This window comes from Oncorhynchus clarkii, chromosome 21, assembly GCF_045791955.1.
Source record: "Oncorhynchus clarkii lewisi isolate Uvic-CL-2024 chromosome 21, UVic_Ocla_1.0, whole genome shotgun sequence".
Classification (NCBI taxonomy): domain Eukaryota; kingdom Metazoa; phylum Chordata; class Actinopteri; order Salmoniformes; family Salmonidae; genus Oncorhynchus; species Oncorhynchus clarkii.
Window position 1 is genome coordinate 23670951 of NC_092167.1, and position 15699 is coordinate 23686649.

At 39.5% G+C, this 15699-nt stretch overlaps 2 protein-coding genes across 4 annotated transcripts; both read right to left on the reverse strand.

Moving 5' to 3' along the window:
• Positions 1 to 310: 310 nt before the first annotated feature.
• LOC139378774 (ubiquitin carboxyl-terminal hydrolase 15-like) lies at positions 311 to 6923 on the reverse strand. Of its 2 annotated transcripts, XM_071121265.1 has the most exons (8): positions 5964 to 6923; positions 5383 to 5691; positions 5103 to 5173; positions 4025 to 4141; positions 3637 to 3786; positions 2812 to 2929; positions 2514 to 2603; positions 311 to 2424 (listed from the first exon to the last, which is right to left on the reverse strand). In XM_071121265.1, the coding sequence occupies exons 2-4, from the start codon at positions 5684 to 5686 to the stop codon at positions 4034 to 4036; spliced, it is 483 nt and encodes a 160-aa protein (XP_070977366.1). In that variant the 5' UTR covers positions 5687 to 5691; positions 5964 to 6923; the 3' UTR covers positions 311 to 2424; positions 2514 to 2603; positions 2812 to 2929; positions 3637 to 3786; positions 4025 to 4033. The 2 variants fall into 2 exon arrangements, with proteins under 2 accessions (XP_070977366.1, XP_070977365.1); XM_071121264.1 differs by having other exon boundaries at positions 2514 to 2929.
• Positions 6924 to 8898: 1975 nt separating this feature from the next.
• LOC139378775 (ubiquitin carboxyl-terminal hydrolase 15-like) lies at positions 8899 to 15502 on the reverse strand. 2 transcript variants are annotated; one of them, XM_071121268.1, is made up of 8 exons: positions 14545 to 15502; positions 13964 to 14272; positions 13684 to 13754; positions 12607 to 12723; positions 12219 to 12368; positions 11394 to 11511; positions 11096 to 11185; positions 8899 to 11006 (listed from the first exon to the last, which is right to left on the reverse strand). In XM_071121268.1, exons 2-4 carry the CDS (start codon positions 14265 to 14267, stop codon positions 12616 to 12618), a joined length of 483 nt encoding a protein of 160 aa, XP_070977369.1. In that variant the 5' UTR covers positions 14268 to 14272; positions 14545 to 15502; the 3' UTR covers positions 8899 to 11006; positions 11096 to 11185; positions 11394 to 11511; positions 12219 to 12368; positions 12607 to 12615. The 2 variants fall into 2 exon arrangements, with proteins under 2 accessions (XP_070977369.1, XP_070977368.1); XM_071121267.1 differs by having other exon boundaries at positions 11096 to 11511.
• Between the last annotated feature and the right edge of the window lie 197 nt (positions 15503 to 15699).

The following is a 15699-nucleotide window of genomic DNA, read 5'->3' on the forward strand; positions in this document are numbered from 1 at the left end:
ATTGGACTTGTTAATGTGTGGAGGTTAAATATTTTTAAGAATATTTTTGCGTTCCATGCGCCACCGTTTCAGCTGAACGTGGGAGGGTTGATTCCCAATTGGGAACCAATATCGTAGACAGGTTAAATAAATATATATATATATATTTGTTTTATTAATGCTTACATATAAATAAATATTATCAAATGTGCACTCAGAGTGAACTCTTATGTACAGTATTATATATCCTATATGTAATCACCATATCTCACCCACTCAGGCTGATCAGTAATACTACCCTTCACCCATCCCTCCCGCCCTCTACAGCGAAAGACCCTACTCCATGCTCAAACCACAATGAAGCATTATTTTCCCTTGGAAGAGTGGACACATACAGCAAGCAGTACCCAGGTATTTCTATCAAAGGTAATGAACACTACTATTTTCCCCCTCACATTTAACCAAAGCAAGAAAAGATGAGGCAAAAAAACAACCTGGCCTTACAAGTGGATCAGTTCAAGTCAGTCATTCAGCATACATTCGGGCTCTCGCAGTTGACAAAAAAAACAAGGTTGAATTCCGGGAGCAGCGGTTGCTATTCATTTGTTTCTGTTGGGAACAGCAAAGGTAGGGTTGAGGGTGTGAACGTAAGTGTTCCTGTGAGTGTATGAATGAGTTTCAGCTCGTATCTGTGTCCTGTTTAAGTGTGTGTGTGTGTGTGTGTGTGTGTGTGTGTGTTTCGGGGCCATGCACAAACAGCGTGACGTAATAATGTGCTAAAGACTACAATCTGAGATTAAGAGTTAAGGCTGAGGTGATCCAACCAAGAAACAGAAATCTAATGTATCACCAATATTCCAATATTCATAATCTCAAAAAGCCTCTAGAGGGAGCCGGTAGCGAGGAGACGCTCAAGAAGCCATGTAAAGATAGTAATGCAACATACAGCCTAAGAGTGGTGGGTCCGTCCCAGAAAAGCCCCTACCTAATATGCAAACACGTCTCCTAATCAGTCTCCTAATTATGCAGATCTGAAAGAATTGGGTTTGAGCAATATGGTAGTAGCTCCACCTTGTCATGTGATAGGTGAATTTTTCGCCCCATTTTGCATACCTATCTGATCATTTCAGATCTACAAAAGTGTCTAGGGGTTGTTTCTGGAACTTGACTTCATGCTGCTAGGAGGATACTTACTGTAAGGACCAGCAGAATAAAAAACTTAAATCATAAGGCTCATATTGTGTACATTAGTTGTGTCTAAAATGCAAGTTCACCACATGACCGGTTTGGCTGTTTTACATTATGAAATGTATTTTGCTCTTCCTCCTCACATACACAAAGCAGAGTAGGAGGACTGATCTAGGATCAGGTCCCTTCCCTGTCCATACAACCTTATTCAGTATGAACCTAAAGGCAAAAATGATCATAGATCAGCACTCCTACTCTACACAGAGCAGTCACTATGTGTGGATGTGTGTTCTGTTGACCAGTGTTTAAAAAGGCAGCATTCAAAGCATTTTAACTGAGAAGACCCTGGCTCAGAGTAATTTGTAAAGCAATTGCAGTACGTGCCACTAATATGACTCATTATTTTAAAAAATGAGGGTAGAGGTGATTGTGCAACAAAATAAAAGTATTAGGACGAATTCCCAAAAAGGCTTCAGCGCATCATTAAAACGTAATAAAAATAATAATTCAGTGTTCATTAAAAAATATATATTTACAAGGCCTAGCTTAAAAAGAATGGTAAAATGGTATGGTAATGCATTGCGCTCTCAAAAATATAAAAACTTAACAAAATTAAAGCAGGTGTATCGGTTCGAAGTGCCAAAGCACCCACACCACTGCACTGTGACATTCTGTGCTTGATTCTATGACGAACTGAACTTCATAATGCAGGCCTTCCTAACACTTCTAATGGATCCATTAGATTTCAGGATTATGTCATTGTTCAGAATCAAAACAGAGCTTGACTTATTTTTCCTCCAGAGTGGATGATTCATGTAGAATGGACATGGAGAAGACTCACTGCGACACGAATAAGACCGGTCAGGCCACAGACATCTATAGGCCCTGATTTCTTTAGTAATGTTGCTTGGGTGTTCCAGCACTGACAAACCTCTGTTTATTTTCCCCTGTAGCCTACTCTTCATAGGGCTGGATGGGGTCAGAGGTCAGTGCACAGCCTCAGGCCTGGCCCACTGCTCTGTGTCTGTCGATATGGCTTAGGATGGATATTGTTGTCTCTCGCTCTGTCTCTGTTTCTCCAGTTCAGTTAGTTTTCATGGTGACATTGTCGTTTACATCTTCGTTGCTCTGGACTGAAGCGACGTTCTTCCTCTCCTCCTCCCCTTCTCTGTTCTTCTCCTCTCGGTCCAGATCGAAGTAGCCTGTTCCATTCACTGTGTCCTGGTGCTGGTAGAACAGCACGTACGCTGCTTTGGACTGAACAGACACACACATGAAGTGCACATTCAATTCACACTGGGCAGTGCTGTGTATCTGACAAGATGTTAGAGGACCATGGAACTCACCACTATCTGATCTTTGTTGGCTGGAGAGACACTGCTGTCGTCAAAGTTGTTACCACTTGTCATCATCCTTGTTCTTCGCATAAGCAGCATCTAAGGTGTCCCAAAGACGAGAAGATGAGCATTTGTCTGCTAAAAGCAAGCATGGAATTAAGACTGTTGGTTCACCTTCCTTGTTTGAATCAACTCGGATAAGACTGTGGCTAGCAATGTCTGAATTTATAATTTTGAATACACATTACATTAAAATAAAGTTTTCTGCACTTCTAGTGTTGATGACTAAATTGTCAAATAAAAATACTTAAAATTAGACTTAGTGTCCTCCTCCCATGCCTCCATAGTGGTTGGAGACCGCAATGAGATCGTAGCGACAGGGACCAGCATTAGGGTCGATCAGGAACTCTGACATTTCCATGTCACTGGAGAAAGAATCACACAAATAATCATTCATGGGGGGAGCACTCCTTGTTTTCTCTTCAAGAGATATATAACATTTGTATAGGTGATTTACAACTTAAAGGGATACTTCTGGATTTTGGCAATGAGGCCCTTTAACTACTTCCCAAGAGTTAGATGAACTTGTGGATAAAAATATTATGTCTGTGTCCTGTATGAAGGATGTTAGGGGTAGTTTCACGAGCCAATGCTAACTTGTGTCAGCACAATGACAAAGTGTATGGGCATGCATGTTAGCAACTTCCTTCAAATTGCTCGCAGAGACATTCAAATGGTACCATCTACTGTATCTTGCCTATGCTGCTCTGTACCATCACTCATTCATATATCCTTATGTACATATTCTTTATCCCCTTACACTGTGTACAAGACAGTAGTTTTGGAATTGTTAGTTAGATTACTTGTTATTACTGCATTGTCGGAACTAGAAGCACAAGCATTTCGCTACACTCGCATTAACATCTGCTAACCATGTGTATGTGACAAATAACATTTGATTTGATTTGGTATCCACGAGTTAATCTTACTCTGGGGAGGTAGAACAAAATCCAGAAGTAACCCTTTAAATCACAGGGAACAGCTGAGTGTTTTTACTTTCACAATTATACTTGTTCATTGACATTATAGCTTGTTTTGACAGAAAGGTATGGCCGTCTGGTCAAAACCGTACCCGAGTAGGAAATCAACTAGTGAATCCAGCTTGTCCCTCATGTATCTGCTGTAGGAGAAGCGTTTCAGATGGACCACCAGGACAGGTGGCAGAGACCACAGGTCCAGCTTCTTAGTGGCCTGCTGGTGCTCCTTGCATTTTGGACAGTACCTGGGATAGATGAATTATTATATTTGATTTGACAATAAAACATTTTCTTTTAAATAGCATGTACTACCCGAGACAGACATGATCAATTACACATCTGACCAAATTACAGAATATTTTAGTTCTGGGTTAATGGAGATTAATATCATGTTAAAACATGTATTTTTATTTTGAGTGAACTATTCTTTTAAATGTTCATTATTTCCTTTATTAGCCTTGACAATATGAAGTTAAGTCTCACCATGGGTCCTCAGCTCCGAGCTTCTCTTCTGGTGGTGAACAGCTCGATGCAGTCTTTCAGCTTGAAGAAGGCTTTCTTCTGAGGCTTATACTCCATGCTCTCATGCATCTCAAAGTCCTGTTCACAGGCAGAGCAAGATTTTGGTTATTACTTATTTAGTTAAATTATTACCATCCAAGGCTTAGAGAGAGACATTCATTCTACAACAGTGTTTCCCAAGCCTCTTCTCAAATACCTCCAGCCATTCCAACTATTTGATCTATAAACTAGCACACCAGGTTTGGGAAACACTATTCTAGGACAGACACAGACTTCCATGCAGAGGAGTCAGACATGAATTGAGATACTATACACCCATCTGTAATTATTTAGACAGTGACACAAAAATATGTAAACTCGTCTCTATAAACCAGCATTTTGGATTTGAGATCAAATGTTTCATATGAGGCGACAGTACAGAATGTCACCTGTCATAATGATGAGTGAGAAAGTTAGAGGAACAAAAATCACCCCCCCAAAAGTCACCATTACCAATAACGGGATGGTTAGCATTTTTTTTTTTGGGGGGGGGGGGGATTTTTGTTCCTCTAATTTTAAATGCAGAAGTGTTCAGAAACATTTATTCTTATTTACAATAAAAGTGACTCCAAAATGACAATACATTTTTCACCATTCAGTTTCTATTGGGGAAAAAAAGTATCCAAAACAAACTGCAAATGCATCCAACAAGTTTGTAGAGTCACAAGCTTGATGTCGTTTAGTAATATGGGACCAAATACTAAAAACTGTTGACAACTTTAATACACTTTAATTTGTCCAAATACAAAAAAGTATTCCAATGGGGGGACTAGATACATAGTGACTTAATTTCTAAATAGTAAAACATATGTATGACTATATCCTCAAATAAAAAGGTGACATTGTGTCACCCCTTATACATCACCCCTTATATGAAACATTTTATCATCTCAAATAAAATAAAATAATAATCACATTTTATATTCACTGTCCAAATAAATAAGGAGGGTAGTGTAGGTAAAACGGCTTCTAGTGTTTACAGGAGAGTAGAAAGCCTTACATCTGTGATACCCTCATGAAAGTGTTTCTTCTTAACCTCTGGTTCCCAGTCCAAAGAGAGATAGGACCGGTCTGTTACAGGGAGAGAGCAATATACCCTTTAAGACTCATTGTAAAGGTGAGAATATAACAGAAAGAGAAAGGTGGATTGTGCATTAACAACTAGAGGCACTGGTTAGTGCTTACAATAAATATAATGCTATTAGAACGTTACCATGTTTTTATCTTTATTGGAGGGTTGTGACTTCATCTGCATACAGTATGCAAAAAGCCCATCTTACCACTGAGTCTGAGGTGTCCCTCGTTGAACCGGATCTGCCGCGGTTCCTCCTTGATTAAGCTGAAGTCCGCCTTCCCCATGTTGTTAAACTGGAATGTAAACAATCTCTTATTGTCCTCCATCGTCGTAGACATCTGGTTCTGGTGACCTTTGGTCCCCGAATTATCTCCCCCTTGACCAACCCCGTTCTCCAGCTCATTGTCCCCGCCACCCACAGAGTCCTCCGATTGGCTGTTGTCGTTCTCAGAGGGCAGCTCCTGGTCCTGACTGGATTCGTCGTCTCCATCCTGCTCGTCAGTCTCCATCTCGCCTGGAATGGATCAGCCGATCAGTTTATGGAATAGCTTTATCGACAGGGATTACATTTTTTATTTAACCTTTATTTAATGCTGAGACCACAGTCTCTTTCGCAGATGAGCCCTGCGTAATATCAATAAAACAATTACACTATACATATCAATTACAAAACACATCAAAGGGAAACACAATACACAATCATATGAAACATTCCTCAGTCTTAGGTGAGCGCATGTGTAAGTGTGTCCGTTTGAGTGCGTGTTCTGGAGCGTGTGTGTTACCTACCGGGCGAGCCCACCTCCAGGATCCCATTAGTAGCATTGCCATTGACAGTGTGTTGTTAAGAAAAGAGGGGGTTGTCTCCTCAGTGTCGTCCTCCTCAACAACAGAATGCACCATACAACATAAAACACACAATATTAATATAATCAGTTACCATTCAATACATAGACATACTCCAACAACATCTAACTGCTCAACATAACTGATATGCTCCCCTCGAAGAAAGAAACATCCACCCTCAGTGCTGTTATTACTCAGTTCTTTAGTGTTCCCGTTTAATGAGAAAACACATTTTATTTTATTTCACCTTTATTTAACCAGGTAGGCAAGTTGAGAACAAGTTCTCATTTACAATTGCGACCTGGCCAAGATAAAGCAAAGCAGTTCGACACATACAACATGGAGTAAAACAAACATACAGTCAATAATACAGTATAAACAAGTCTATATACGATGTGAGCAAATGAGGTGAGATAAGGGAGGTAAAAAGCAAAAAAAGGCCATGGTGGCAAAGTAAATACAATATAGCAAGTAAAACACTGGAATGCTAGATTTGCAGTGGAAGAATGTGCAAAGTAGAAATAAAAATAACGGGGTGCAAAGGAGCAAAATAAATAAATAAAATAAATACAGTAGGGAAAGAGGTAGTTGTTTGGGCTAAATTATAAATTATATAAAGATCAGGACATTGTGTCAAAGTCTTGTTTACACTAGAAACCAAAAAAGGTTCCATTGAAACAATGAAAAGAGCAATCAAATGTATTTTTAGAGCCTTTTTTTTTTTAGCAACATCTGTCACAATTAGGCTAAGTACTTAACAAGAGCACAGAGTACAAGGTTAGTTAGCGGCAGTTTCTGAGATGGTTACCTACCCACCAGAGGCAGCATGTTGTAAAGCTTGCTGTAGCGCCCTAATGTATGTACAGAGCATTTGGAAAGTATTCAGACTCCTTGAGTTTTCCACATTTTGTAACATTACAGCCTTAATTCTAAAATGGACCACCCCCCCTCAATCTACACACAATACCCCATAATGACAAAGCAAAAACTGAAATATCACATTTACATTAGTATTCAGACACTACTCAGTACTTTGTTGAAGCACCTTTGGCAGCGATTACAGCCTTGCATGTTCTTGTTGCATGATGCTACAAGCTCGGCACATCTGTATTTTGGGAGATTCTTCTTTGCATATCCTCTCAAGCTCTGTCAGGTTGGATAGGGAACGTTGCTGTACAGCTATTTTCAGGTCTCTCCAGAGATGTTCGATCAAAATCAAATCAAATTTTATTTGTCACATACACATGGTTAGCAGATGTTAATGCGAGTGTAGCGAAATGCTTGTGCTTCTAGTTCCGACAACGCAGTAATAACCAACAAGTAATCTAGCTAACAATTCCAAAACTACTACCTTAGACACAAGTGTAAGGGGATAAAGAATATGTACATAAAGATATATGAATGAGTGATGGTACAGAGCGGCATAGGCAAAATACAGTAGATGGTATTGAGTACAGTATATACATATGAGATGAGTATGTAAACAAAGTGGCATAGTTAAAGTGGCTAGTGATACATGTATTACATAAAGATGCAGTAGATGATATAGAGTGCAGTATATACGTATACATATGAGATGAATAATGTAGGGTATGTATCAGGTTCAAGTCCGGGCTCTGGCTGGGCCAATCTTGGCCACCAATCAGGAAATTAGTGCGTGCCACGAGAAAATAGGTTGTGCGTTGTGGCGCGAATTGGTCCCAGCCATTCCTTTGTTCCAGCACTCAAGAGAAGGGCAGACGATGGCCGATTGAATTGAAGTTTGTTTTGTGTGTCTAAAACATCATAAAGCTTGCTTCTGCACTTAGTTTGACCTGTTTTGTCGACATATAATATGTAATTTTGATGTTTTGATGCGCAACTTTTCCGGACCAGAGGACATTTTGGGTGCATTTCAGCTGATGTTATTAGCAGTAACTAATACAAAGACGCAAGACTTGAAACCAAACGATGTATTGGGTAAGTATGAACCCTTCCAGAACATTCTGAACGAAGACCATCGAAGGTAAGGGAATATTTATGCTTAAATCTGTGTTTCTGTTGACTCCAACATTACGTAGAAATGTAGCTTGTATCTGAGCGCCGTCTCAGCATATTGAATAGTGTGCGATTTCTGTAACGTTAAAAATAAATCTAACAAAGCGGTTGCATAAAGAAGCAGTGTATCTTTCTAACTATATGTAGAACATGTATATTTAGTCAAAGTTTATGATGTCTATTTACGTTATCTTGCCGCGCTACCTAGATTTCCTGCGGACATTTTTGAGTAATTTCTGAACGTGAACTCACTGTAAATGGACATTTATGGATATAAATGGCATATTATTGAAAAAAAAAAATGTACTGTGTAACATGTCCTATTACTGTCATCTGATGAAGATTTTCAAAAGGTTAGTGAACGATTTATTTTTTAATCCTGCGTTTGTTGATTGCATGTTTTGGCTATTCAAATGAGCTGTGTCTGGTGGTGGTTTTACATATATATATGTGCTATGTTTTCACAGTAAAACATTTTAGAAATCTGACTTGCTGGCTAGATGAACAAGGTGTTTATCTTTCATTTGAGCTATTGGACTTGTTAATGTGTGGAGGTTAAATATTTTTAAGAATATTTTTGCGTTCCATGCGCCACCGTTTCAGCTGAACGTGGGAGGGTTGATTCCCAATTGGGAACCAATATCGTAGACAGGTTAAATAAATATATATATATATATTTGTTTTATTAATGCTTACATATAAATAAATATTATCAAATGTGCACTCAGAGTGAACTCTTATGTACAGTATTATATATCCTATATGTAATCACCATATCTCACCCACTCAGGCTGATCAGTAATACTACCCTTCACCCATCCCTCCCGCCCTCTACAGCGAAAGACCCTACTCCATGCTCAAACCACAATGAAGCATTATTTTCCCTTGGAAGAGTGGACACATACAGCAAGCAGTACCCAGGTATTTCTATCAAAGGTAATGAACACTACTATTTTCCCCCTCACATTTAACCAAAGCAAGAAAAGATGAGGCAAAAAAACAACCTGGCCTTACAAGTGGATCAGTTCAAGTCAGTCATTCAGCATACATTCGGGCTCTCGCAGTTGACAAAAAAAACAAGGTTGAATTCCGGGAGCAGCGGTTGCTATTCATTTGTTTCTGTTGGGAACAGCAAAGGTAGGGTTGAGGGTGTGAACGTAAGTGTTCCTGTGAGTGTATGAATGAGTTTCAGCTCGTATCTGTGTCCTGTTTAAGTGTGTGTGTGTGTGTGTGTGTGTGTGTTTCGGGGCCATGCACAAACAGCGTGACGTAATAATGTGCTAAAGACTACAATCTGAGATTAAGAGTTAAGGCTGAGGTGATCCAACCAAGAAACAGAAATCTAATGTATCACCAATATTCCAATATTCATAATCTCAAAAAGCCTCTAGAGGGAGCCGGTAGCGAGGAGACGCTCAAGAAGCCATGTAAAGATAGTAATGCAACATACAGCCTAAGAGTGGTGGGTCCGTCCCAGAAAAGCCCCTACCTAATATGCAAACACGTCTCCTAATCAGTCTCCTAATTATGCAGATCTGAAAGAATTGGGTTTGAGCAATATGGTAGTAGCTCCACCTTGTCATGTGATAGGTGAATTTTTCGCCCCATTTTGCATACCTATCTGATCATTTCAGATCTACAAAAGTGTCTAGGGGTTGTTTCTGGAACTTGACTTCATGCTGCTAGGAGGATACTTACTGTAAGGACCAGCAGAATAAAAAACTTAAATCATAAGGCTCATATTGTGTACATTAGTTGTGTCTAAAATGCAAGTTCACCACATGACCGGTTTGGCTGTTTTACATTATGAAATGTATTTTGCTCTTCCTCCTCACATACACAAAGCAGAGTAGGAGGACTGATCTAGGATCAGGTCCCTTCCCTGTCCATACAACCTTATTCAGTATGAACCTAAAGGCAAAAATGATCATAGATCAGCACTCCTACTCTACACAGAGCAGTCACTATGTGTGGATGTGTGTTCTGTTGACCAGTGTTTAAAAAGGCAGCATTCAAAGCATTTTAACTGAGAAGACCCTGGCTCAGAGTAATTTGTAAAGCAATTGCAGTACGTGCCACTAATATGACTCATTATTTTAAAAAATGAGGGTAGAGGTGATTGTGCAACAAAATAAAAGTATTAGGACGAATTCCCAAAAAGGCTTCAGCGCATCATTAAAACGTAATAAAAATAATAATTCAGTGTTCATTAAAAAATATATATTTACAAGGCCTAGCTTAAAAAGAATGGTAAAATGGTATGGTAATGCATTGCGCTCTCAAAAATATAAAAACTTAACAAAATTAAAGCAGGTGTATCGGTTCGAAGTGCCAAAGCACCCACACCACTGCACTGTGACATTCTGTGCTTGATTCTATGACGAACTGAACTTCATAATGCAGGCCTTCCTAACACTTCTAATGGATCCATTAGATTTCAGGATTATGTCATTGTTCAGAATCAAAACAGAGCTTGACTTATTTTTCCTCCAGAGTGGATGATTCATGTAGAATGGACATGGAGAAGACTCACTGCGACACGAATAAGACCGGTCAGGCCACAGACATCTATAGGCCCTGATTTCTTTAGTAATGTTGCTTGGGTGTTCCAGCACTGACAAACCTCTGTTTATTTTCCCCTGTAGCCTACTCTTCATAGGGCTGGATGGGGTCAGAGGTCAGTGCACAGCCTCAGGCCTGGCCCACTGCTCTGTGTCTGTCGATATGGCTTAGGATGGATATTGTTGTCTCTCGCTCTGTCTCTGTTTCTCCAGTTCAGTTAGTTTTCATGGTGACATTGTCGTTTACATCTTCGTTGCTCTGGACTGAAGCGACGTTCTTCCTCTCCTCCTCCCCTTCTCTGTTCTTCTCCTCTCGGTCCAGATCGAAGTAGCCTGTTCCATTCACTGTGTCCTGGTGCTGGTAGAACAGCACGTACGCTGCTTTGGACTGAACAGACACACACATGAAGTGCACATTCAATTCACACTGGGCAGTGCTGTGTATCTGACAAGATGTTAGAGGACCATGGAACTCACCACTATCTGATCTTTGTTGGCTGGAGAGACACTGCTGTCGTCAAAGTTGTTACCACTTGTCATCATCCTTGTTCTTCGCATAAGCAGCATCTAAGGTGTCCCAAAGACGAGAAGATGAGCATTTGTCTGCTAAAAGCAAGCATGGAATTAAGACTGTTGGTTCACCTTCCTTGTTTGAATCAACTCGGATAAGACTGTGGCTAGCAATGTCTGAATTTATAATTTTGAATACACATTACATTAAAATAAAGTTTTCTGCACTTCTAGTGTTGATGACTAAATTGTCAAATAAAAATACTTAAAATTAGACTTAGTGTCCTCCTCCCATGCCTCCATAGTGGTTGGAGACCGCAATGAGATCGTAGCGACAGGGACCAGCATTAGGGTCGATCAGGAACTCTGACATTTCCATGTCACTGGAGAAAGAATCACACAAATAATCATTCATGGGGGGAGCACTCCTTGTTTTCTCTTCAAGAGATATATAACATTTGTATAGGTGATTTACAACTTAAAGGGATACTTCTGGATTTTGGCAATGAGGCCCTTTAACTACTTCCCAAGAGTTAGATGAACTTGTGGATAAAAATATTATGTCTGTGTCCTGTATGAAGGATGTTAGGGGTAGTTTCACGAGCCAATGCTAACTTGTGTCAGCACAATGACAAAGTGTATGGGCATGCATGTTAGCAACTTCCTTCAAATTGCTCGCAGAGACATTCAAATGGTACCATCTACTGTATCTTGCCTATGCTGCTCTGTACCATCACTCATTCATATATCCTTATGTACATATTCTTTATCCCCTTACACTGTGTACAAGACAGTAGTTTTGGAATTGTTAGTTAGATTACTTGTTATTACTGCATTGTCGGAACTAGAAGCACAAGCATTTCGCTACACTCGCATTAACATCTGCTAACCATGTGTATGTGACAAATAACATTTGATTTGATTTGGTATCCACGAGTTAATCTTACTCTGGGGAGGTAGAACAAAATCCAGAAGTAACCCTTTAAATCACAGGGAACAGCTGAGTGTTTTTACTTTCACAATTATACTTGTTCATTGACATTATAGCTTGTTTTGACAGAAAGGTATGGCCGTCTGGTCAAAACCGTACCCGAGTAGGAAATCAACTAGTGAATCCAGCTTGTCCCTCATGTATCTGCTGTAGGAGAAGCGTTTCAGATGGACCACCAGGACAGGTGGCAGAGACCACAGGTCCAGCTTCTTAGTGGCCTGCTGGTGCTCCTTGCATTTTGGACAGTACCTGGGATAGATGAATTATTATATTTGATTTGACAATAAAACATTTTCTTTTAAATAGCATGTACTACCCGAGACAGACATGATCAATTACACATCTGACCAAATTACAGAATATTTTAGTTCTGGGTTAATGGAGATTAATATCATGTTAAAACATGTATTTTTATTTTGAGTGAACTATTCTTTTAAATGTTCATTATTTCCTTTATTAGCCTTGACAATATGAAGTTAAGTCTCACCATGGGTCCTCAGCTCCGAGCTTCTCTTCTGGTGGTGAACAGCTCGATGCAGTCTTTCAGCTTGAAGAAGGCTTTCTTCTGAGGCTTATACTCCATGCTCTCATGCATCTCAAAGTCCTGTTCACAGGCAGAGCAAGATTTTGGTTATTACTTATTTAGTTAAATTATTACCATCCAAGGCTTAGAGAGAGACATTCATTCTACAACAGTGTTTCCCAAGCCTCTTCTCAAATACCTCCAGCCATTCCAACTATTTGATCTATAAACTAGCACACCAGGTTTGGGAAACACTATTCTAGGACAGACACAGACTTCCATGCAGAGGAGTCAGACATGAATTGAGATACTATACACCCATCTGTAATTATTTAGACAGTGACACAAAAATATGTAAACTCGTCTCTATAAACCAGCATTTTGGATTTGAGATCAAATGTTTCATATGAGGCGACAGTACAGAATGTCACCTGTCATAATGATGAGTGAGAAAGTTAGAGGAACAAAAATCACCCCCCCAAAAGTCACCATTACCAATAACGGGATGGTTAGCATTTTTTTTTTTGGGGGGGGGGGGATTTTTGTTCCTCTAATTTTAAATGCAGAAGTGTTCAGAAACATTTATTCTTATTTACAATAAAAGTGACTCCAAAATGACAATACATTTTTCACCATTCAGTTTCTATTGGGGAAAAAAAGTATCCAAAACAAACTGCAAATGCATCCAACAAGTTTGTAGAGTCACAAGCTTGATGTCGTTTAGTAATATGGGACCAAATACTAAAAACTGTTGACAACTTTAATACACTTTAATTTGTCCAAATACAAAAAAGTATTCCAATGGGGGGACTAGATACATAGTGACTTAATTTCTAAATAGTAAAACATATGTATGACTATATCCTCAAATAAAAAGGTGACATTGTGTCACCCCTTATACATCACCCCTTATATGAAACATTTTATCATCTCAAATAAAATAAAATAATAATCACATTTTATATTCACTGTCCAAATAAATAAGGAGGGTAGTGTAGGTAAAACGGCTTCTAGTGTTTACAGGAGAGTAGAAAGCCTTACATCTGTGATACCCTCATGAAAGTGTTTCTTCTTAACCTCTGGTTCCCAGTCCAAAGAGAGATAGGACCGGTCTGTTACAGGGAGAGAGCAATATACCCTTTAAGACTCATTGTAAAGGTGAGAATATAACAGAAAGAGAAAGGTGGATTGTGCATTAACAACTAGAGGCACTGGTTAGTGCTTACAATAAATATAATGCTATTAGAACGTTACCATGTTTTTATCTTTATTGGAGGGTTGTGACTTCATCTGCATACAGTATGCAAAAAGCCCATCTTACCACTGAGTCTGAGGTGTCCCTCGTTGAACCGGATCTGCCGCGGTTCCTCCTTGATTAAGCTGAAGTCCGCCTTCCCCATGTTGTTAAACTGGAATGTAAACAATCTCTTATTGTCCTCCATCGTCGTAGACATCTGGTTCTGGTGACCTTTGGTCCCCGAATTATCTCCCCCTTGACCAACCCCGTTCTCCAGCTCATTGTCCCCGCCACCCACAGAGTCCTCCGATTGGCTGTTGTCGTTCTCAGAGGGCAGCTCCTGGTCCTGACTGGATTCGTCGTCTCCATCCTGCTCGTCAGTCTCCATCTCGCCTGGAATGGATCAGCCGATCAGTTTATGGAATAGCTTTATCGACAGGGATTACATTTTTTATTTAACCTTTATTTAATGCTGAGACCACAGTCTCTTTCGCAGATGAGCCCTGCGTAATATCAATAAAACAATTACACTATACATATCAATTACAAAACACATCAAAGGGAAACACAATACACAATCATATGAAACATTCCTCAGTCTTAGGTGAGCGCATGTGTAAGTGTGTCCGTTTGAGTGCGTGTTCTGGAGCGTGTGTGTTACCTACCGGGCGAGCCCACCTCCAGGATCCCATTAGTAGCATTGCCATTGACAGTGTGTTGTTAAGAAAAGAGGGGGTTGTCTCCTCAGTGTCGTCCTCCTCAACAACAGAATGCACCATACAACATAAAACACACAATATTAATATAATCAGTTACCATTCAATACATAGACATACTCCAACAACATCTAACTGCTCAACATAACTGATATGCTCCCCTCGAAGAAAGAAACATCCACCCTCAGTGCTGTTATTACTCAGTTCTTTAGTGTTCCCGTTTAATGAGAAAACACATTTTATTTTATTTCACCTTTATTTAACCAGGTAGGCAAGTTGAGAACAAGTTCTCATTTACAATTGCGACCTGGCCAAGATAAAGCAAAGCAGTTCGACACATACAACATGGAGTAAAACAAACATACAGTCAATAATACAGTATAAACAAGTCTATATACGATGTGAGCAAATGAGGTGAGATAAGGGAGGTAAAAAGCAAAAAAAGGCCATGGTGGCAAAGTAAATACAATATAGCAAGTAAAACACTGGAATGCTAGATTTGCAGTGGAAGAATGTGCAAAGTAGAAATAAAAATAACGGGGTGCAAAGGAGCAAAATAAATAAATAAAATAAATACAGTAGGGAAAGAGGTAGTTGTTTGGGCTAAATTATAAATTATATAAAGATCAGGACATTGTGTCAAAGTCTTGTTTACACTAGAAACCAAAAAAGGTTCCATTGAAACAATGAAAAGAGCAATCAAATGTATTTTTAGAGCCTTTTTTTTTTTAGCAACATCTGTCACAATTAGGCTAAGTACTTAACAAGAGCACAGAGTACAAGGTTAGTTAGCGGCAGTTTCTGAGATGGTTACCTACCCACCAGAGGCAGCATGTTGTAAAGCTTGCTGTAGCGCCCTAATGTATGTACAGAGCATTTGGAAAGTATTCAGACTCCTTGAGTTTTCCACATTTTGTAACATTACAGCCTTAATTCTAAAATGGACCACCCCCCCTCAATCTACACACAATACCCCATAATGACAAAGCAAAAACTGAAATATCACATTTACATTAGTATTCAGACACTACTCAGTACTTTGTTGAAGCACCTTTGGCAGCGATTACAGCCTTGCATGTTCTTGTTGCATGATGCTACAAGCTC